Source organism: Stegostoma tigrinum, chromosome 28, assembly GCF_030684315.1.
Source record: "Stegostoma tigrinum isolate sSteTig4 chromosome 28, sSteTig4.hap1, whole genome shotgun sequence".
Lineage (NCBI taxonomy): Eukaryota > Metazoa > Chordata > Chondrichthyes > Orectolobiformes > Stegostomatidae > Stegostoma > Stegostoma tigrinum.
This window is the reverse complement of record NC_081381.1, coordinates 26,192,035-26,215,245: the sequence shown is the minus strand read 5'-3', so window position 1 is coordinate 26,215,245 and position 23,211 is coordinate 26,192,035. Positions and strand designations below refer to the sequence as shown.

Genomic DNA, 23,211 nt, shown 5'->3' with positions numbered 1-23,211 from the left:
AATGGAACCTATAAATGACGTCAGAAGAAAATTGAGATCAAAAGTAAAATGAACACTCAATGTGACTTTTTGTGAAGCCTCTAACTCATGGGGCTAACAACATGCGTGAATTAATCTATGTGTTGTCATCAGGAGACAAAGAAACTGATCCTTTTGCTATTTCCATGGTTCCTGCCAGGTGGAGAAAAATGTTACCTTCACATCTCGTCTTTTAGTTTTTCCTTGTCACTTAAGGTGCAGGATTCAGATGAATTCCATAGGCGTGGGTAACTCAGTCACAGATAGCATTTGCTCACATTTTTCTTCTTTTAGACAGGACCTAATATGTGGGCATCACTGGCAAGTGGACCAAGGCTAAGGAATTTGCTAAGCCTACTAGATATGCCGACAAAAGCTGTCAGTTTAGCTTTCAAGCTTCAGCAGTCTGCCTTCACATACCCCTTCTGTGGCAAAAGTAGTATGTTGACTTCTTTGAATCACATCTATCCTTTATACTACCTTCCTTACTACTCCGAGAAGCAACTGCCTTTTCAATCCTAATGCCCCCATCATAGTATTTAGTGTTCTTTCATCGCCTTGTCAATTTTTATTATTTCTCCACCTTCTCTGTGGGCTTTACAAAAAAAGATTTGCTGCCCTCTATGTTTGTGAGATAGTTCATAAGTCTCAACCCAAATTACAGCTTCCCTTATTTCACAAGTTTTGTAGTCTTCTAGACTGCACCAAATTCCTGAAGGAACATTGTTTTCAATTGCTTGGTGAAGATCACTTCCCTAAACTTTCATAATTTTGAGGAAGCTCCATCACCATCAATCAAGCACCATTTCCCTTCCTCAGCAAATTCTACAGAAGTCTAATTCAGTCACTTCCTAAGATTTCTAAACTGTTGCCTGCAATTTTCTGAGTCAAACTTTCGTATTAAGCAAAGCTAACTTAACTGTACTATAATATGCAGACTAGTTATCTGAAAGAATTGAGTAAGTCTCCAATAATTTTCCTACCAAAATGCTTTGAATTGATTTGCCCAAATTTTTTGAAGCCACTGTCATTCATAGAAAAGTTTTCAATTGAAATAAAATAGATTTAAACTATTTCCTGACTGAAAATAGCCACTCGGTGAATAATTCAGGAGTTAAATCTGACAGATTGTCAAATCTGTCACCTCCTCCCTGTTTATGAGATTAAGCATCCTTATCCAGTTCAAAATTCCTGGTTTCCCTTCCACTTTTGCAATTAAAGGCCTTCCCTTCCCCTTACCTACTCTTTGAAATTGTCATTCAAGTTTTCACATTTCCTTTTTTCTTCTTTATTTCTCTCCTGTTTCAAGTTCAACTTTGTAATTTATTTTCTTCTTTCATTTTTGAGTTCATATATTTCGCTCATGACTAAATTGTAACCAACTCAAACTGCAATTTATTTGGATTGCCCTCTACTCATGCTGACCTTCCTCAAAACTAAAATATTAATACCTTAATTATTTTTAGCTTCTTAGTGCAAACAGTTAAATCTGTTCCTATTTTTCCGTCAATACCTTTAAATTACTATTGTTAATTGTTGAAAAACAACCACAGACAAGTCCAGTCTTTCCAGGAAAGCATTAGCAATTGATATAGATACTTTTAACATTCCTAAAGCAAAGGTCACTGTGAAATCTTATTTGTTTAAACTGCAAAGAGTCGTCAGTTTTGTTGTGATCCCTGGAGAGACTGATAACTTTTAAAGTTGTATAACTGAACAGATGGCATGATCAAGGTTACACATTTTAAGATTATACATGTAACAAATAGATTGAATGTACTGTTGACTAAACGCTTTTTGGGCAACTGATTACTTAAAACAACTAAATTAAGACAAGGACTTCCAACCACCATAATAACTCACTATCAAGTATGTCTTACACTGCCATTTAAATAAGCATTCAGTTTTTCCACAATCAGTCCAAAATGGTTGTTAGCTTGCAAGAGTTTATTTTTGATCTTTTCCTTTCCCATTGTAATAACTCCAGAACCATATTCCATGTTGAAAGTTTTACTGGTGACCCTCCTTCTAGCTTAAGCTAGGCAAATCAACCACCCTGATTTTAACCACTCATAAATTATGCCTTATCCAACATCTACCTGTGGGCATTTCCATGAGAAAACATTCAAGGACTGGAAATTGAACCCAGAAATTTGAGGTCAGCAACAACAATAGCTTACATTTGTATAGCATCCGTTTGTATTCTTTCATGGGACATAATCTATAGGCAGACTTTTTTTTGTTGCCCAACAGTGACAGAACAGAAATGGTGACACACTTCCAAGTCAAGATGTAGTGGACTTGCAGGGGAATTTAGCAAGTGTCTCAAGGCTCTTCTCAGGAGAGGTATTGTACAAGATTTGACAGTGGTATATTAGGACTGATATTATAAACTTTGTCAAGGAGGTAGGCTTTAAAGGATGGTTATGAAGGATGAGGCTGAGAAGTTTAGGAAGGGAATTCTCGAGCATTGAGTCTTGGCAGCTGAAGACATAGCTGTCAAAAGTAAAGTGATTAAAATCAGAGGTATCAACAAGATCCAAACTGGAAAATCACAGAAATCTCACATGGCTTACAGAGATGGGGAAAAGCCATTGAAATCAAGCCATGAGAAATTTAAAATAAAGTTGTTGCTGGATTGAGTGCCAAAGTAAGTCAGTGAGCATAGGGGTAATACCCTGGGTTGATGGGACTTGGTGTGTTAGGATATGGATAGTACAGTTTTGGATGAGCTCAGCTTTATGTAAGGCAGAAGTGGTATTGGAGAACAATAGTATCGGGGAGGCTGAGAAGAAATGTCATTAACCGGGCCACAGTCACAGAGGATGTCATCTGCAACTTTCATAATGTCCATTTCATTCTTTAGAGCTTACTTCTTTGGCCAAGTTTATGGCAGGAGAGGAAACTTGATTGGAGGGATTCACACATGGAGGTGTAGGAAAGATGTGCGCAGATTTGGAAGAATTTGGTCAGATGGATCATCCCATCTAATGTTCCAGGTGAGATGAGAGAATGCTATGAAAGAACAAAATTTTGGAAGTTGCCTTGTTCTTTCTTAAACTCACGTGTTCACCATTCTGCCCATTGGGATGTAACAAATGTAAGACCATTAAATCTGAGTACAACATCAGAAGGTAATGGGCACCAGGTGGTGCTGTTTACTCTTTCTGAACACAGCTGAATATTAAAAGGATTCAGCACCTCTCAACACAGGTTCATTCATCTTTCAATGTCATGCGATTTTGGGGAATGGGTTTCACTTTTCTTACAGCCATGTGTCTTTTTTGTGGGCCTTAAGGTTGTGAAAGGACGGTTCCTAAACCTGTTGGCTCATTGAAGAAATTGAGTTTAAAGAGAATGTCAATTTAATTTTCATTGTTGGCCATCAAAGTTGCACAGTGGTGCCCAAGCAACTTGTATTTCACGTCCCAACACCCTCCTTTTATTTCACAGGAGCTGTATAATTTAAATTGATAGGATCTCTTTTCAAAATTGTAATGGCTACTACCAAGCTTACTGCCGGGGTGAGAGAATTCATATATTGTAAGAATTTCTCTTGCACCTTCTACATTCTGTAAACTTGAGCCCATTTCCACTGCATGCCTCATTTCTAATTCACATCAAGTCTCATTCATGCATCACAACTGTGCTTGCTGTCCTACACTGGATCAAATGCAAAATTCTCATCTTTATTTTCAAGTTTTAAACCGGTCTTGTCCCTTTAAGTGTAACCTCTTCAAGCTCTACAGTCCCCAATGATCTGCAATCCTCCAATTCTGGCCTCCTTTCCATCTCACACTGGGAATCTCCCATGAAACATCTCCTTTTCAGCTTCTCTCTGAAGCATTACCTACTCTAAGGTCACCTTACGTAGGTCGTTCTCATCTTCTGTAGCCAAAGTTAGTACACGAATGGTACTACATTAATTTTAAAGTCGGGACTGTTGTTGAACATTGGGCACGTTTAAAAAAAGTCTTTATGTCTATTTAGCAGATTGGCAAGGCCAGGTCTCGGATGTGTAGCTGTTTGTGAAGCCGACAGTCAGGCTTGTGTTCACACTCTGAGCTTGCTCCCTCCCATCACCATGTGCAGCTGTGTGGACGGGATTTTGACTGTGGTTTGGCAGTGGCTGCGCTCCGTAGTTCCAAAGACAACAGCTGCTGGAATCAGAGGTGGAGCATCAACAGAAACAGAGAGAAAGCTACAGGCGGGGTGAGGAACGAAGAGAGAGACATAAACAGAACAGGGAGGGTGAGGAACGAAGAGAGAGACACAGACAGAACAGGGAGGGTGAGGAACGAAGAGAGAGACACAGACAGAACAGGGAGGGTGAGGAATGAAGAGAGAGACATAAACAGAACAGGGAGGGTGAGGAACGAAGAGAGAGACACAGACAGAACAGGGAGGGTGAGGAATGAAGAGAGAGACATAAACAGAACAGGGAGGGTGAGGAACGAAGAGAGACACACAAACAGAACAGGGAGGGTGAGGAACGAAGGGAGAGACATAAACAGAACAGGGAGGGTGAGGAACGAAGAGAGAGACACACAAACAGAACAGGGAGGGTGAGGAACGAAGAGAGAGACACACAAACAGAACAGGGAGGGTGAGGAACGAAGAGAGAGACATAAACAGAACAGGGAGGGTGAGGAACGAAGAGAGAGACACAGACAGAACAGGGAGGGTGAGGAACGAAGAGAGAGACACAGACAGAACAGGGAGGGTGAGGAACGAAGAGAGAGACAGAAACAGAACAGGGAGGGTGAGGAACGGAGAGAGACACAGACAGAACAGGGAGGGTGAGGAACGAAGAGAGAGACACAGACAGAACAGGGAGGGTGAGGAACGAAGAGAGAGATACAGACAGAACAGGGAGGGTGAGGCACGAAGAGAGAGACAACAGGGAAAGAGAGAGACAGGGAGAGGAACAAACAGAGGAAAACCCAGGGGAAAGAGAAAGCGAGCAAATCACGGGAGTTAGAGAAACTCAGGAACCAAGCGAGAGAGAAATACTAAGAGACAGAAACGGAGAGGGAGTGGGGAAAGAGAAAAACTAAAGTAGATTGAGGGAGGAAAATGAGGATGTGATAAAAACATGGCGAGGGAGAAACCGAGTCGAGTGAAACGAGACCGCGAGAGAGATGTAAAGATGTTGCACGGAATGAGGGAGAGGGGGAGTAAAGAAGGGAGCGGAGTAAGTAAAGGGATGAATTCGGAGAGGCAGAGAGAGGGAGTCACTGAGAGCCCAGACTGGTGGCAGAGGCAAGTTTAGGTCCCGAAACCGTCAGAATCAGTCCGAGAGAGGGAGAATGCTGGGGGCTGGGCAGAGGCTGGTCTCCGGGCCGCCGCTGTTACCGTGAAAGACGGAGCAAAAGCCGCACTCGATCCGAGCCCCGCCGCGCTGGGGGGTGCGGCTGGTATTTCGGGGTCTGATTTTTTTTTGGGGGGGGGGGAGGTGGAGTGTTGTCACGAGCTGAATTTACATTTATTGTTGATATTACAGAGGAAGGGAATGGGAAATGTGGGTGCTGCTTGAACCTGGGGCTGTACCCTGCACCGTGTCCTCAGGACGATGCAATAGACCGTAAGGTGACCCTTTCCTCACCATCCTGTGTGGGTATTCTGTCAGACATCATGGTTCAGGCTCTGAAAGTACTCTCTCCGCTGAGGACTGGGTGAGGGGCATCGTGCCTCCGTTTCACCCGGATCCTTGCTGGGGTATGACATTCTCAATTCTTCCCAACACCCCATCCCAGTCGCTATTCCTACTTTGAGAATTTGAGCTGCAGCAAACTCCACACACTGTCCTAGACGTCTATTACTGCCTCAAAGTGAAGATTTGTTTACGAAGCCTCTTTCCTGAACATTTTTTTCCACACCTCAGCTTTGTGGTACACCGCCCATTTTCCCCCCGTTTCCTACAGTCTGCCCTTTTAAAAGGGCAATCATCATTTCAATTGGCCAGATGCGATTTAATTCTGCTTCTTTACAACTCTTCAACGTTGGGCTCGCTCTGCACCACCTTCTGCTTTCTGGCTTTATCAGTCTATTTGTAAAGCTTATTATTTATAGTTTTCTAGTGAGCTGCAAGTTAAACAGTTTGCCCATCATATAAAGTATTTTTTGTGTGTTTGTTTTAAACAGCTAATTTATTCGGATGATCCTAATCCAAATTTGAAGGTCAAGTCTAAACTAGCAATGACCGAAATCGCTATCGATAAATCCAATCTACCTCGGGTGCGAGAAGGTGAGACTGAGCTGAACTTTTCTACATAGTTTAATATATATTCTAAATGTGCCTTGTGTTATTCTATAATTGCTTTAGCTCTTTCAGTTTGATTTATTGCCAAGTGCATCAATAACTTGTATTTATGGAGCACCTTTAAATGCAATAAAGTGTCTCAGGTCCTTTATGAGATTGTAAATTACTCAAAAGCTGGCACCTAACCAGAACAATTAAGGCAGGTGTCCTAAAACTTGGTCAAAAAGATTTAAGGATGAACCTCCAGGAGATAAGGTTTAGGAAAGGAATCCCAGAGTGGAGGACCTGGATGGATTAAGGTAATTTGGATATTAAGGACAGGGAGGGTTGAAAACATATAAACAACCTCTGGAAAGTTGGATGCAGAAGTGTAGCATTTGTAGCTCATGATGATAAATGCGGAATTTACTGTGCAAACAAATTATGTATAGGATACAGTGTTGACAAAAACTGAAAGTGGCCAACTTTCCCTAGCACCTTGCAAAGAGATGGCTGTAACTTAACTAATAAATAGTTAAAGAGGCTTCACTCTTGAATTTGAGCTATTGTCCTGTTAGTTCCCTTTTTTTCAGTCACACAAACCGGCGATATTGAGAAACTTTACTGTATCAAACGATATGCTGGAGCTGTGCTGGGAGGGTTTGAATGTAATTGCGTCTGGATTTGGTAGCGGTGAAATTTGGATTAAATTGTATCAACTGCCCTACTGAAAATCTGGAGCAGTCACTCTGTCGCTTTTGCATGTTTTACTTTCGTCAGAAACCTCCAAAGGAAAAACATGGTCTGCAGTGCGAATAAAATATTTAATGTACTGGTTTTCAGTTAGAGAGTAGGGTCCAGAATAAACAGATTCTGAACTGGCTCCAAAAGCAGCCCTTTGTGCTCTGTTCTCCAAGTTGAGCTGTTTATTCAAGAGCAGGCAGTGAATGTAAACATCAATAAACAGTCAACAAATGTTCTTCTACAGCAGCTATTTTATTTATAAAATATCAAAAATCCACAGTTGCTCACAATCCCTTAACAACCATCTCTTGAGTGGATCGGAAGGAAAGGCTGATTCAAGAATTCCTTTTTCGAATGAAGCAGGAAAGCTGTCAGGGCGATGCAAAACCTTGACAGTCCATTTGAATTTATCCCTTGGGCCAACTGTTCCAACTTGCAAATGGAGGAAGCAGTTTTGATTTTGTGTGTGCTCATGACCTTGAAATCTGGTATCCTTTGTGATTCCTTCCCACGTTCTTTGAAGATGGTGCATGCAGCCACTTTAGCTGCTTCTGCCCTCAACATTGCCCTCCACACCCCCGCTATCCTGCCTCTTTCCATCTCTTCTGCCCTCCTTATCCCCCAGAATCATTCTGACCACAGTACCCCCTTCATCCCAAGCCTGTTCTGATTTACCCCCTCGCTTGCCCTTAAAGCCCCTCTTTTCTAGCACAAAGTTTTCTCTCCTTCAAGACCCATCTGATTAAACAGGCTTTTCTAACCCCTTTGATCACACTGACATTGTAAATGGAAACCGTCACCCCTGGTGGTTGAGGGCAGGAGGGGCATGACCTCAAAATTGGAGCTGGGCCACTCCCAATTACGTTGAGAAACACTTCATGCAAAGGTGAGTGAAAATCTGGCTGTCTCTCCTCAAAAATGCTGTTGACGTTGGAGAGGGTCAATTGAAAATAGTGGGTGTTTGTTTGGTGAAGGCTAGAGGGGAAACTAAAAGAGGTTGTTGCAGTCAAGGTACAGATCTGTCATGAATAAACTAAATCGCTGCCTTTTGCACCAGTAATTCTTTCCATAGCCTAGACTGTCCCCTGTGAAACTCCTTTGGATGCTGCTTTATGTTATGCATGGTTTAGAATCATTGCATGGTACAGTAAAGGAGCAGACCATTACAGTCCACTGGGCCTGAGCTAATTTTTTGAAAGAATGATCCAACTGGCCTCATCGCTGCTCTTTCCCAATAGGCCTGATAACATTTTCCCTTTCCCATTTACGCAGTTTCAACATGAAAGATACAGTTGAATTTGTTTCCATCCATAGGTTGTTGGGGGCCACAAATGGAATTCCCCTTCAAGGGGGTATAAGCATCTCATTTTGTTGGCCATTTGCCCATGGGCTCAGTGGGAGCTGATACAGGTCACTGACTTCTTCCCTTGCCACTGCTGGTCGCTCCAGTCTTTGGTGTTCCTCCTCTCTCCATATGGCTGTGTTTGGTGAGTAGGGAAGCCTGCATGTGCCTTGCTCCAGCAGGGTAAAGCCATCCCATTTCTCACTATAACAATACGAAAGGAATAGGTCAAAATAGCTCAGTTCTCCTCTTCTTCAGCATCAGTGCACTTGGGCTTCAGCCTCGGCCATGTTACTGAACGTGTAAACCATCAAACAGGGGCTCACATCATAACATAGCAGTTTGAAAATTTGAGTTCGGCTTTAAAAGTAAGTCACCACAGGGCTCCCCTCTCTCGTTAGAGGGAGGGAGAGAGACAAAACCAGTGGTGATTTAACTTGAGGGTCACCAGGCCTCAGTGAGGGGAGAGGTTGGGAAGGAGAGTCCTTCACAGTATCCTCAGCTATTGTGGGAATTGAACATATGCTGTTGGCATCACCCCACAAAGCAAGCCAGCCATCCAGCCAACTGAGCTAACTGAATATCGGAAATCTAAAGATGAGCAGGAAGGAGTGAAGCTGTCAGATAAATCAAATATGTTGACAAATGTTTTTTGGGGGATAATACCTGCCACCTTCTGTAAGTCTGGGCCTATATGTGACTCCATTCCCACACCACATCCACAAATTTGACTGTTCACTGCCCTCCAAAGTGATCTATTAAGGCATGTGGTTGTATCAAATTTTCTCAGGACAGCTGGGAATGGACAGTTAATGCAAGTGTTGTCCACGCCCTGAGACTGGTTAGCATTTTAAAAATATTCCTAACCCTAACTGAAGGTCTCTTTAGTTCTCTTGTTGTGGTTTGGCCACTGATTTTCGACTACGGCTCCACTGTCACCTGTTTACTTGTGATCCAAAACCAACATATTTGTACCCAAAACTTATTGACAGCTGCATTCTCGCTTTCCAGTATCTACCACACTAAAGGCAGACTGAATGGAGCGGCTGCACATCACCTACAGATTCAGGCTCCAGAAACACTCCTTTCTCAAAATATTTGTCGAGGATGCTTTGCCTTGCTTTTTTAATTGCTTTCTTTGCTATCCTTGTGACTGAGGTTCGACATAAGGATTTTACACCTGTTCAAATTCAGTCCATCTCCTAGAATCCATCTTGTCAATTTGCTGGTGTCACTGGCAAGACCCTTGACATCCTTGTAACCTCCTCTGTTCTGAGGAAGATAACCCAGCTTCAGAAGTCTGTCCACACCTACCTGGAGCCTAGTGCCATTCTAACTGATCTCCTCTGCATCCTCTCTAAGTGCTTCACATCCCTTTGAAGTGTGGTGCCCAGAATAGAACATGATTTTCCAGCTAGAGATGAACCAGTGATTTTGAGAAAGTTTGGCTTAATGTCCTTGTTAGAACCACGAAAAAGCTCCCATTCCCCTGCTGTCACATCCATCAGACCCGCTGATTAATATGTGAGTGCAAGGCTTTAATTCTGGACCCTGACAGCTGGGAGCCACCGTGGTTTGGGGGATGTTAAAGTTAGCCACTGAATCCTCTCTGGCTGCTACAGTCAACACTGGAGTGAATACATGTGTAATAACCTGGGGCATCTCAACATGCCCATGGTCGTCTTCATGTGTTCAGGTTTTCTGCGTGGAATTGTGAATAAATTGTCGCTAAAGTTAAACCCTCTGCAGTCATGAGTCTCCATAACCCCCATTGTGCAGAGATTGTTTGCAGCTCTGCCTATAGCCCCATCTGTGAGGCATTAGCATCTGAATGAGTTGCTGCACTCGGCCTGACATTCTCTGCTCCAAGATCAGGCATCTCTGTATCAAAGGGGGTGGAAAAGGAGGGGTTATTTCTGCGTGCAAAGGGACTGTCTGTTCCCAACTTGTTATTTTTGCAGCTGAAAAATTCCTAAGCACTCCAATCTTTTTTTGAGTTGAGATGTGTTTTTGAAGTTTTTCTTTTCTTTTTTAAACAAAGGCACAAGAAGAGTCTTGATTTTTGAAGGTTGGTGGAGTTGTAGAGAATTTTTGCATTGTCAATACAACACCCAACTCTGATGTAAAGCCCAGACACTATCAGCTATCTGTCAATGTGCATCTGTAAGAATTAGGTGCTCTCTATTGAGAGGTTGATGCTGATTAATGGGCTGCTGTACTTTTTTTTTTAGTCAGCTAGCTTCAGCATTGAGTATTCCCAGCCAAGATCCGAAAACATGAAAGACTTGCATTTCTGTAGCACCTGTTACTTCTGTAGGGTATCCCAAAGAGTTTTAGAGGCAAAGTCAAACTTCCTCACGCTGGCTCAACCTTGTGCACACAGGGCGGAATCCTGAGGGCACAAGAATGATGTGGACCCTGGTGAAAAATGTAGCAGAATCCTGAGAGAAGCCCGATGAGGCTTATCCCCACTTTCAAACTCAGGAACAACTTGCTGCATCTTTTAACAAAATACCACAGCATTGTGGTGACATTCTGACTAGGTGGCGGTGAGTTGGGTGGGATTATGGTTTGTTGAAGACCTTATTAACTGTAGATATCACCTCGTTAATATGTATTTGATTTGATTTATTGTAATCAAGTGTTCCTAAGTAGAGTGAAAAGTTTTGTTTAACGAGCAGTACAGGCAGATCATAGCAAACTTTCTGTAATACCACCCAGAGCGTGTAAACTCGACAATTCTCGACATGGAAGTCAGTGTGGGTCACCAGGAGACTTCCATGTTGGATACCAGGCACTAGCATCTCTGGGCATGTTCCTTGGGCACTGACCATACACCCCCAATGTTCATGGCTGTTGGTACCTGACTGATGGTGAGCCTCTAAGAGCCCTCATGGCTTTTCTCTGACCCACTTGCAGTATGTTTCTGCACTTCAGTGCTAAACCTAGGGTGCAATGGCAAATGTCATTGTAATGGTGCAGCAAACACACTGTGCAGTCCAGGCAGACACACCCAGCTCATGCAGAGATGGTAAGAACTGCTGATGCTGGAGTCTGAATACATCTAGCTCATGGACTGGTCCAGGCTGCATTGCTCAGTTTGAACTTACCTGGATGTTCACAGCATCCCTGCATAGTCAAACTCCTCAGGCAGACTCTCAGTCCAGCTGTATTGCCGTGCCATTTAGTGCAGACACAAAGCCAGGAAGCTGCTTGTGGTTGTTTGCAGGCCTCAGTCAAACTGACGGAAGTGGTTTTCAGTCTCTGACCCCTGGCACAATAAGTCAGGGGCAGCCTCTGCCAGTCTGGGAGCTTGGACACTGTCAGCTGCTCAGGGCCAGTCAGAGTCTAGGTATAGGTGAGAAGCTAACAGTTGGGCAGACACACCCCATCTTTACTCCTCCTGCCCTGTGCTAGGCTGTTTTCATCGTGGAATAGGAGAGAGGCAATGGGTGATACTGCTATTAGTGTTAGTGCATGTTGGGGAGTCGTCCCAAGTGAGTGAGGAGACAGTGCAGAGGGACTGCAGGGTTAGTGGATTGGGTTGGGTGAAAACAAGTGAGAATGATAGGCTATGGGCTTGGTGGAAGGTCGGTGCAGGAGTAGAGGGAGAGAGAGTGAGTGTGCTATCAGAGTGGAGTTGCTTATTGACTTTCATCCTCCATTGCTGTGCAATCCTTCAGGTGACTGCGACTGCATTGATCTGGCTGGCACTCTCCGGCCAGGCCAGGCTGGCGGTGGTCTGGTGTCAGGGCCTCACCTACTGCCCCAGCCCAGAAGAAAGTCTCCCCTCTGCACCAGCCCATCCACCAGGAACTCCATCTTTCTTGCATTGCAGGCTGCCACTTCTTCCTTATCTGCTGCATCCGGGGATAATGCCAGGAAGCCTGAAGGACAGCTCTGGAATGACCAGGCTTCTTCTGGTGCGCTCTGGGCCTTCAACAGAGGTGTTAGAACTAGGGCTGCCAATCTGTTCGCCAATGCCCTGGCAGTGGTGAGTTCTTCTGGGTACGGTGCACGGTAGAATAGGCCTAGAATTGGACAAGTGGGGTGCCTTGGGGTAGGTAAAGGGGTGGGGGCAGGGTGGGTTTTTGGTAAAATGCTGAGAGAAAACCCACTGGGCCTCTATATAGCTCAGTGAAACTGCCACTCAGTCAAAAAGGATAAGATTCAGCTCCTACAGTGCACCATATTATTATCATACCTTCCAATTCCTAGCCCAGCACTCTGCTCTCCCCAGCTCACAGTCACATTGAAGGATAGTTTTAGTCATGAAGATTGAACTGAACTCTGCCAACAACATCTCACATTTCTATAATGCCTTGAAATTGTAAAATATCCCAAGGGCACTTCTTGATCATTGCCAATCAAAATTGGACACCAACCACCAGAACTTGAGACCAGCAGTCAAGAGCTTCTTCAAAGTGGGGAGCTGAAAGAAGGGGGTGGGTGGGGTGGGGGGAGAAGGTAGAATGATTTAAGAAGGAAATTCTGAAGAGTGGGAGCCTGGGTAGCCAAAGAGAAATCAGGGATACTTGCAGTCACAGTTGGAGGTGTGTGTAGTTCTTCAGGATGGTAGAATGAGAGATTGCTATTAATGGGCTGGGGCAAGCCCATAGTGAGATTCAGTGATAAGGATTACAACACCATGGGGTTAAGACTATCTCTGAGCCACTAGTAACCTAATATTTTTTCCAAAATTCTTTTCATACCCTAACTGGACATTACCTTCAATTATTATCCCCAAAATCTTTTTCCATATGTCTGGTGTGCATTTTTTACATATGTGAAGTCTCTCTGTTGTTTGACAATGTTAAACCAGCCTCATTTATGCATTAACACAGAGTACTACAATAAACTAAGTCACTGTTTCTTAAACTCTACTATGTGCATTTCCTTTTGCTGAAGGTCACTCAAAATTGAATGTGGTATTGCATTTGGCCTCATTTGGCCAAAATGGCCTCATTTATGCAAGAACATTAATAACCTGTTCTGTTGTATCATTGAATTGTCTAGCACTTGATTCAGTCTATTGCTGACTACTTCACATTGTCTAGAACTGTATAGTGCCTTGGTGTCTCGAACATTAAGTACTGAGTACAGGTCACCAAGACGTAGGCGTTGACATTCTGGTGGCATTTTGGAGGAAGACCATCAGATTGTCTTTTGTTGTGTATTATAACAGACGTCAAGATTGGGCAATTCAACCTTGAAAGAAAGTACTTGCATGAGACGGTAATAAGAGGTAAGTTGGCAAACAATGAACAATGACCAGAGTTGAGCTAGTCAAAGACTCCTCTCCTTGCTGAGTGATCAGTGCAATAACTGAATGAATGGCAGTGGGTAGAGTGCTGCAACAGGGGAATGGGTACAGTGGGATTCTCTGGCTCAATGATCAAGAATGGGTTTGAATCCTGTGATTGATTACAAATCCTTTCACATTGATTGTTTCCCTAAATATGTTTGTATTTGCGTGCAATCTCCTTCCACTTAGGTATTCCTTCTCTGTGCTGTTGTTAGGGCAGGTCACGTGGCCATTTGAGTCTGTGTAGTTTAATATAAAATGAGCAGTCGAGGATTTGGATTAATGGATTCCTAACAGAGAGGATTCCCTGATTAAATACCGTAATATGTGGACAGTGAGCTCCACTTCAATTGTCCAAGGGACTGTCTCAAACTTCATGCCTCTCTATTTTGTTCATTTTTGGGATGTGTGCTGCTTACAGGGCAGGTTTTTGCTCCCCCATGAGAAAGGGGCCGGGGAGCAGGTGCTGACGTTTGGAAGAAGTTTGATGCTACTTGATGGTTCGTAAAGTCATTTCTGAGGGCAGTTGAACGTCACCCACATTGATATGGGATTGAAGTCACGTAGGGCAATTGCATTTGTAACTGCTGAGTTTTATAGCAATCTGATAGTGATACCAGATTTTTAATTTCTAGGTTTTCTTATTTTTTTTAATGGAGTTTGATTTCTCATTTGTCATGGTAGGAATTGGAAATGCGTTCTCTGCATTTTATTTATTACCCATTCAGGGAATGTGGGTGTCACTGGCTGGGCCAGCATTTATAGCCCTTGTGGATGTGTGGTGTGCTGCCTCTTGCACCACCTGAATCCATGTGCGGTAAGTAGACCCACAATGTTGTTAGTGAGGCAGTTCCAGGATTTTGACCCAGTGGCACTGATGGAATGATGATATATTTCTAAATCAGAATAATGAGTGGCTTGGAGGGGATCTCACAGATGCTGATGTTCAGATGTATCTGCTGCCTTTGTTGTCCTAGATGGTAGTGGCCATGGATTAGGACAATGCTCTCTAAGGAATCTCACTGAATTTCTGCAGTGCATCTTGTAGTTGGTGCACACTGTGTCTGCTGAGCTTTGGTGCTCGAGGGCATGATTATTTGTGGATATGGTGCCAATCAAGTGAGCTACTTTGTCCTGGATGGTGTTAGGCTCCTTGTGTGTTTTTTCACAGAATGCCAACAGTGTGGAAACGGGCCATTCAGCCCAACACGTCCACACCAACTCTCCAAAATGCCTCCCAACACCGATGCACCCATCTCCCCTATCCCTGTCATGCTATATTTTTAATCCACCTAACCTACACAACCCTGGACACAGTGGGCAATTTAGCATGGCCAGTTCACCTAACCTTCACATCTTTGGACTGTGGGAGGAAACTCCACGCAGACATGGGGAGAATGTGCAAATTCCACACAGACAGACGGAGGTGGAACTGAACCCAGATCCCTGGCGTTGTGAGGCAGCAGTGCTAACCATTGAGCCACTGTTGTTAGAGCTGCACTCATCCAAGCACATTGGCAGCATTCTATCATGTGATGTGGAGGTGCCAGTGCCAGTGTTGGACTGAACAAAGTCAGAAATCACATGACACCAGGTTATAGAATAACAGGTTTATTTGAAAACACAAGCTTTTGGAGCACTGCTCCTTTGTTGTGCAACTTCTGATTGCATTCTGTCACAGTCCTGAGTTGTACCATGCAGATGGTATACAGCCTTTGGGAGTCAGGAGGTAAGTTATTTGCTGCAGGATTCCTAGCCTCTGACCTGCTCTTGTAGCCACAGTATGGCTAGTCTATGTCAGTTCCTGGTCAGTAACTCCTGGCATGTTGATGGTGGGGGCTTCAGTGATAGTGATGCCATTGACTGTCAAGGGGCGATGGTCAGATTCTCTCATTGGAGACAGTCATCGCCTGGTACTTCTCTGGATTAGAAGAACCACTGCACACTGTAACTACACCTTCCTAGCTGCAGTTGCTAATTTACTGATCAGTTATAAATAGGTTGAAGCCACATACTCAGCGGGAACATGGATGATAACTGCCTAAATCTTATTTTCTTTAGCATGTAACAAACATCTGTTAGCTCACATTCCATGGGTCACTTACAACCCTGCAAAGCAGCACCCATTCTTCTTGATGATATATTTATTCACCCTTTTTCCAGTGGCTCCTCCACCGCTATATACAACCCAAAAAGTAGAACTACAACTTAACTCTTTGCTGATGGATTCCAGCTTGTGTGGGAGATTATTCCGAGCTCAAGAGGTGGATGTAGTGTCGTAATATTGCAAATGATGTGCATGCTTCATTCAAGTGTTCACTCCTCTAATAAATAGCTGTTTTGAGGCTTGATGGGAGTGAGTCTTCAATCAGACTTCTGAAAACTGAGTTGATTTCATATTTTCTGTTGACACCATTTCCCTTGGCAGAGATCAGAACTCCGAAGCGTCTCCATCTGTGCGGCTTTATTTTCCTCTGTTCTTTTACCCGTCTTTTCCGATGTGGTCGATGCAGACTATGTATTTACAAGCAGCAATTATTGCACTGCACAGCTCCAGGAGTGAATAGTTTGAGGTTGTGGTTTGCTGATATATATTTTGAGTGACTGCCTGTAATATGTTGGGGAAGAATGGTTTTCAACACGTCAGGGTGCCTTCTCCTTTCTGTGGTTCATTTCCTTGACCCCTTACTCTGTCTTATCTCCCTTCCATCCCCAACACCACTCCCACACCGGCTCAAACTCTCTTCTCTCCCCAACCACACCATCCCCATCTGCATCCCCATCCCCATCTCCACCTGCCTCCACTCCCTGTGCCCACTCCCAGCTTCGATTCGACATGTTGGAGGTTTTGTCAGATGCTCTCTCCCTGGCTGATCTACTCCCACACTCCAGCAGTTGAGCCTCCCAAAGCTTGGCTGGAATTTTGAGCCATTGGGATTCCTTTTCCTTCCAGTTACCCTTTTTCACTTCCCCCAAAGTTGCTCCCTAAGTTGAGTGCTTCTCTGGTTCTACTTGTTCCTAGTCTACTCCTCGTTGGTCAGGTGGTGGCCATACAGCCCTGTGGCATTTATTACTACAGAGGGCTGTGGAGGCCAAGTATTTGAGTGTCTTTGAGACAGAGATAGATAGGTTCTCGATTGGTAAGGGGATCGTGGGTCGCAGGGAAATGTTAGGAAAATGGGATTGAGAAACATGATCTGATGGGCTGAATGGCCCAATTCTGCTCCCATGTTGTCTTCTGTTCCACACCCAGTGACCCCACATGTTTCCTAGCATTAGACAGTGATTAAAAGCCAGGAATCTGGCAATTTTGTTGTGGGTGCTGCTGGGAAGGTGAGCGATAAGAGACTTCCTCACCCCCTTGCCCATTTAAACCTGAACACTATAATCTGCAGAATGTGGGGTGAAGTTGGGATCTTTCTGTCCCACAAGGTCAGCTGTGCGTATTGGAAAATATACATGCATCTTGTTCCTGTGCTCAGAGCCAGGATTCCATTGTTGGACTAACTCTGACTTCTCCTTGGCAACTTGAACAATCCCCTCTCCAGCTGTTCCCTTGACCTGTCAGGGTAGGTGGGGTGGGATCTGTGCTGCGCAATCCCACATTTCAGAATGACACAAGTTGTTTTCTCAAGGGTTTGACCTTTGACCTCACGCTCCCAGCAGCTGACTCCTGTTTGGCAGTTGCTAAGGGAGCGGGCGGATTAGACGAGGCACATCCTCCAGCTTTGTCCTGCAGCTGATTGAACTATGTTTCCACTGAATGAACTAACTACCTCAGCCCTCACTGCGTTAAAACAATGAGCAGCTGAGTTGTTGATGCCACAGGAAAAAGAAGAGGCCATTCAGCCCCTTAAGTCTGTACTACCTTTCCGTTAGGGTATCGCTCCATCTGCCAATCATTGCCCTTAACAGCTTTGCCAACAGAAACCTCTCTCAATCTGCTTTAAATTATTCACTGCATGCCCCCAGCCCCTAACCCTAAAATAAACAAAAGCATCGGCAGCTTTTTGGGAATGAGGTGTCAGGATTGATTTCTTTCTTTGTTGCTCAGTAAATTGTCATGGCGATAGGGCTGCAATTTAGACTCAATACCCAATAGGGATGAAACCCAGGCTAGCTCTTACGGTAAGTAGCAGCAAAACCAGACTTGCATTTTTATAGCTCCTTTCTCAGTCCCAAGGTGTTCCAAATGCCTTGCAGCCAGTGGAGTGGATTTGCAGCATAGTAGGAGGCAGATCCCACAGATTAGATTAGATTCCCTACAGTGTGGAAACAGGCCCTTCGACCCAGCAAGTCCACACTGCCCCTTGAAGCATCCCACCCAGACCCATCCCCCTATAACCTACACATTCCTGAACACTATGGGCAATTTAGCATGGCCAATCCACCTAACCTGCACATCTTTGGACTGTGGGAGGAAACTGGAGCACCCGGAGGAATCCCACACAGACACAGGGAGAACGTGCAAACTCCACACAGATAGTCACCCGAGGCTGGAATCGAACTCGGGTCCCTGGTGCTGTGAGGCTGCAGTGCTAACCGCTGAGCCACCATGCCGTCCCAACTCTAAGGTGATCGTGATCACACAACCTGTTTTAATGATGCTGTTATTTATTGTGAGCTATGGCCAATTACTTACTGAAAGATAAAAATTGGCTGGGTCATCCTGTTGTTTCACAGAATTATTATGATGTAGAATAAGACTATTTGGCCCATAGCACCTGCACCAGCTCTATCTACTGCCAATCTCTTGCCTTTTCCTCTTATCCCTGCTCACCATTACTTTCCAAAAGAACATCCAATGTGCTCTTGAATTCCTCAATTGGATCCAGCCTCCACCACATTTCCAGGTAGTGCATTCCATACCCTAATGACTTTCCAAATGATAAAGCTTTTGTACTTGTTTACACGTCACTCTAAAACTAAACCCTCTCATTCAGGTTTCTTTTACAAGCAGGAACAGCTTCACCTTAACTCCTGGGCAGAGCAGTGGACATGTTTGTGGATTTCATTGGACAAGGTTCCACATGGTAGACTGCTTAGTAAAGTTAGATCACATGGGATTCAGTGTGGGCTTCCCAACTTTATACAAAATTAGCTCAAAGATAGGAGACAGGGTGATGGAGGGTTGCTTTTTGGTGTGGAGGCCTGTGACCAGTGGTGTGCTTTTCGTTATTTATATAAATGACTTGGATGTGAACATATGCATGGTTAGTAGTTTGCAGGTGACATCAAAATAGACGGTGTAGTGGACAGCAAAGAAAATTAAGAGTACAACGGGACCTTGAGCAGATGGGCTAATGGGTCAAAGAGTGGCAAATGGAGTTTAATTTGGATAAATGTGAAGTGTTGCATTTTGGTAAAGCAAACCAGGGCAGGACTTACACACTTAATGGTAAGGTCCTGGAGGAATGTTGCTGAACGAAGAGACCTAGGGAAACAGATGCCTAGTTCATTGAAAGTGGAGTTGCATGCGGTAGACAAGGTGGTGAAGATAGCGTTTGGCATGTTTTGCCTCGATTGGTCAGAACGTCGGAGACCAAGCATCTCTCTCTTTATACAGGTTTATACAATCGCGAGGGGTGCGGATGGGGTGAATAGCCAAGGTCTTTTTCCCAAGGCTCGAGGGAATCCAAAACTAGGGGGCATAGGTTTAAGGTGAGAGTGGAAAGATTTAAAAAGAACCTAAGGGACAACATTTTCATGCACAGGGTGGTGTGTGCATGGACCGAGATGCTGGAGGAAGTAATGGAGGCTGGTACAATTACAACATTTTAAAGGCAGCTGGATGGGTATATGAATAGGAAGAGTCTAAAGGGATATTGGCCAAATGCTGGCAAATGGGATTAGGTCAGATTGGGATAACAGTGGAGCTGAAGGAACACAGCAGGCTAGGTAGCATCAGAGGAGAAGAGTCCCAACCCAAAACATCCTTCAGCTCCACACTTATCTCTAGCTCCAACAGGAAGAACAGTCCCAACTTCTTCAATCCATCCTCCTGGCTGAATTTTCTCATGTCTGGAACATTTTCCTATTTTGCTTTTGCAGTCTCTCCATTGCCTTCATAATCTTCCTATGGTGTAGTTACCTCGCACTTCTCTGCATTTAGTGTTGTCTGTCACCAATCAACCTAGTTCACCAACTTGCCAAAGACCTGTTGGACTTCTGCACCGACCACCTCACACTCTACAATTCTTCCAAGTTTAGTGTTGTCTGCAAACTATGCAGGATCCAGATCATTAATGTGTGTCATGGGTTAATATCTCATCAAAAAAGTGATGTATCCAACCATGCAGTATTCCATCAGGACTGCACTGCTGGAATGATGGGTATCCAGCCCATATCCAGACCCTGGGATACTCATGGTTTGAACCTGCTGAGCCAATGAGACTTGAGGCTGGCTTTACTGAACGTTGCACAAAGGGACAGCTTACAGCTGCTTACCGTTTACTGCCAAACTGCTTGATGTTGAAAGAGGCTCTTTCATAACCATACGCACAGCAGAGGGCCTGTCGCCCTTTTCTGTGGGATTTCCCATTTCTACAAGTTCAGCAAAGACAGCTGGGCAGCGCAGTTCCTGGCTTCAGTCTCTGATCCGTGTTGAATTACTGCATTCTGATGAAGGAGCAGTTGGTGTGTTTTAACAGGACTTGATGATTCTAGGCTTTGAATAGTGAAAAGACGGAGAAAAACAGAAATGAACCCAAACTGCTGGATCTGTTAATGTCTGTGTGATTCGTGAAGTGAGATCAGGAAACGCAGTACTAAACTGATCAAGAGCTGAGGCTACAATGGTGCTGCTCTGTTACCCGCTGCATAGGCCCCAGCTGCAGCCCCACACTGGGATCGGAGTCCCTGTGTTCATAAAACCAGCGTGTGGATGGGGTGAAGCATGCACCCACCTCAGGGCAAAACCTGTTTGGACTTGCCCTTCTAAGACAAGAAATACCTGTGAGATTAAAATTAACACCAACTTGGAGCTCCCCGTGCTAGAAATATGCATTTTTAAAAGGAATCAGTCTGGAAGATTCTGGAGAGCTTTTAAAAAAAAACAGGCAAGGATTACCTCATTTCCAACATATCCAATTTTTTGTTGCTAGGAGAATCAGAAAGGGTATGATTCAAGGTGGGAGGGAAACCCCAAATTCAGCAGGAACCCTTGCTGCGTTCAAGCTGATCTCAATATGGCTGCTACGAGGTCCATAACCTCCAGAATGAGTTGGAAATTGAGGAAACAGAAATGAACATTCTTAAAGTGTGAATGGGATCGAGATCTGAGGTTTATTTAAGCCTCTGGTCCTTTTAGATTTCAAGAGAAACAGAGAGTTTTAACAAAATAATTCTCCTGGACTGCTTTGACAGGTCGTCCGCAGATTTTTTAAAGATTTTTTAAAAAAGCACCTGGTTGTATAGTTTCAAGAGTACTTTCCCACTTCCCCAGCGGCTATTCTTATGTAATTATGAATGCTTAGTTGTGTATTAAAAACTAAAAAAATTTCAGAATGGGCTTTGGTGTTTGCTGTTTGATTTAGCAATATGCTGCTAAAGGATTTAGAAGTCTTTGTGGTGTCTAAAAGAAAGAAAGAAAGTTTGTTGTTTTTGTAAAAGATTAACCACTTGAGATTTAAAAGCTTTGAACGGGAGATTATTTTCACAATCAAGTGTAAATGAGTGGGAACTGTATTAAAATGTGATAGGTTTATTGCATTTTCATCTTCACATGGGTCCAGAAGTCTTTGGTGGTTACTAGATGAGTTTCCATGGTGACATTGGGGTATGTCATGGCATGAGTTGGCCAGGTTGGTATGTAGTAGGGTGTGAGAGGTGATGTGGAGTGGTTGGCAGTGAGGTCTTAAGGGCCTTAGAGCTTCTTAAACAACAAGGAGTAGTTCTAGAGAACTGCAGCCCACTTGAGTACACAATCCACCCATCGCACCTTTTCCCCCACACTCTCACTCCCACCGATGCCTAGGACCTGCGTCTGGGTTCCCTGGTACTGACTCTATCCTGGACATGACCCCCCCCCCCGAGTGGGAGTGGCAGGGTTGGGGTGCTTTGTATTGAGGTGTATCTGGCAAGTCGAAGTTCCTTGGGCTACTTGCCTTGCTGGTGAGAAAACAGCTCTCCGGCTGCTTTCAAGCTCCCAAATCCTGGGCGCCTGTCCAGGAGCCAGATTTGCTTGCATTATGTGGAGCTCACAGTGGGGAGTGACGAGGGGATGTGGGTGGCATTGAATGAGATACACTGTTCCCAATGCCTGTCTCTATCCATCTCTGACCCATGAGTGCAAAGAGTTACTGCACTGAGCCAGCCTGAAAGATGAGGCTGGGCTGATTTGTGATGCTGCACATGGTGGAACAGGGTTATGTGGCGTGTGCGGTGAGGAGAGGAGACTGGGGGGTGGGGAGTGGACGATGATCATTGCTTCCTCTTCCAGCCTCACTTGCACCCTTCCAGTTATTGGGACGGTGTGGCCACAGCTGAGCAGATAACGTGTCGGGAGGAGAGAGCAGGTACTGCTCTTCGCTGCTGTAACTGCTGCTGCTCTCAGAACTTGGGTCCCGGTCACACACCCCTTTTACTGGGAGCTGTGAACAGCTTTCGATATGGTCTGAGTCGGACTGAGAATAGCTGCTCCAGTCAAGTGAGCTTCTTGTATGACTGGGCTGTTTAAACGGGTACGTTTTTCCTGACATCACTGACAATAACTCAAGAGCCTCTGCAGTAAACGACAGGAGCTATGTTTTATGTAACAGTATCAGTGCTAAACAGGGGAATGTTTATATCCAGGAGCCCTTGTGTTAAGAACTTTCAGAATCTTTGAATTTTGCAGAATACAAGGTGGTTGTTCAGTGTTTGTGGGTTTTTTCGTGATAGTTGGAATATAGATGATAGTAACCTTCTGTCGGCACTGCACTGGACTGTCAAGCTGTGATTATATACTTGGATCTGAGAGCGGGGTTTATACCTACAACCTTCTGGCTCGGGTAGAGCCTCAGTTGTACTGAGATGGTGCAGTGTTTATCTTGGCCCAGCTCTTTCATGCCACACAATGTAACTCACCAGTAGCTTTCTCAACTGTTCAATTACACCCTCTGGAAAAATGCTGTCATGTGTGGCTGTGGTTCATCTGTCTGGGCCCTGAGCTCTGTGGGAGCCTCCCTATGTCTCCCCAACCCTCTCCTCCTACAAGATACTCCCTTTAAAATTTACCTCCTCCCCCAAGCTCTCAGTTAACTATCGGGATATCTTGTGATGTACATTCCACGTCCATCGGCCCTGTAAAGCACCTTGTGAGATTCCGCCCCATCAAAGCTGCTGTCGACAGTTTGTGGCAGTTGCTGTCAAATCCAGACTAAACCCAGTTCCTGGACAATCCAAGATAACAAAGTGTGGAGCTGGATGAACACAGCAGGGCAAGCAGCATCTCAGGAGCACAAAAGCTGACGTTTCGGGCCTAGACCCTTCAGAGCTCTGAAGAAGGGTCTAGGCCCGAAACATCAGCTTTTGTGCTCCTGAGATGTTGCTGGGCCTGCTGTGTTCATCCAGCTTCACACT

General features: G+C 44.5%; 1 protein-coding gene across 7 annotated transcripts in view; it reads left to right on the top strand.

Moving 5' to 3' along the window:
• The first annotated feature begins 4,173 nt into the window (after positions 1 to 4,173).
• LOC125466727 (coiled-coil domain-containing protein 50-like) overlaps positions 4,174 to 23,211 on the top strand; it is a 42,727-nt gene continuing 23,689 nt past the window's right edge. For 2 of the 7 annotated variants that reach the window (XM_048561655.2, XM_048561657.2), the window contains exons 1-2: positions 4,238 to 5,212; positions 6,163 to 6,265. In XM_048561655.2, coding sequence (XP_048417612.1) covers positions 5,114 to 5,212; positions 6,163 to 6,265 — 202 coding nt within the window. In that variant the 5' untranslated portion in view covers positions 4,238 to 5,113. The other 5 variants (XM_059655656.1, XM_059655654.1, XM_059655655.1 and 2 more) reach the window with 5 other exon arrangements.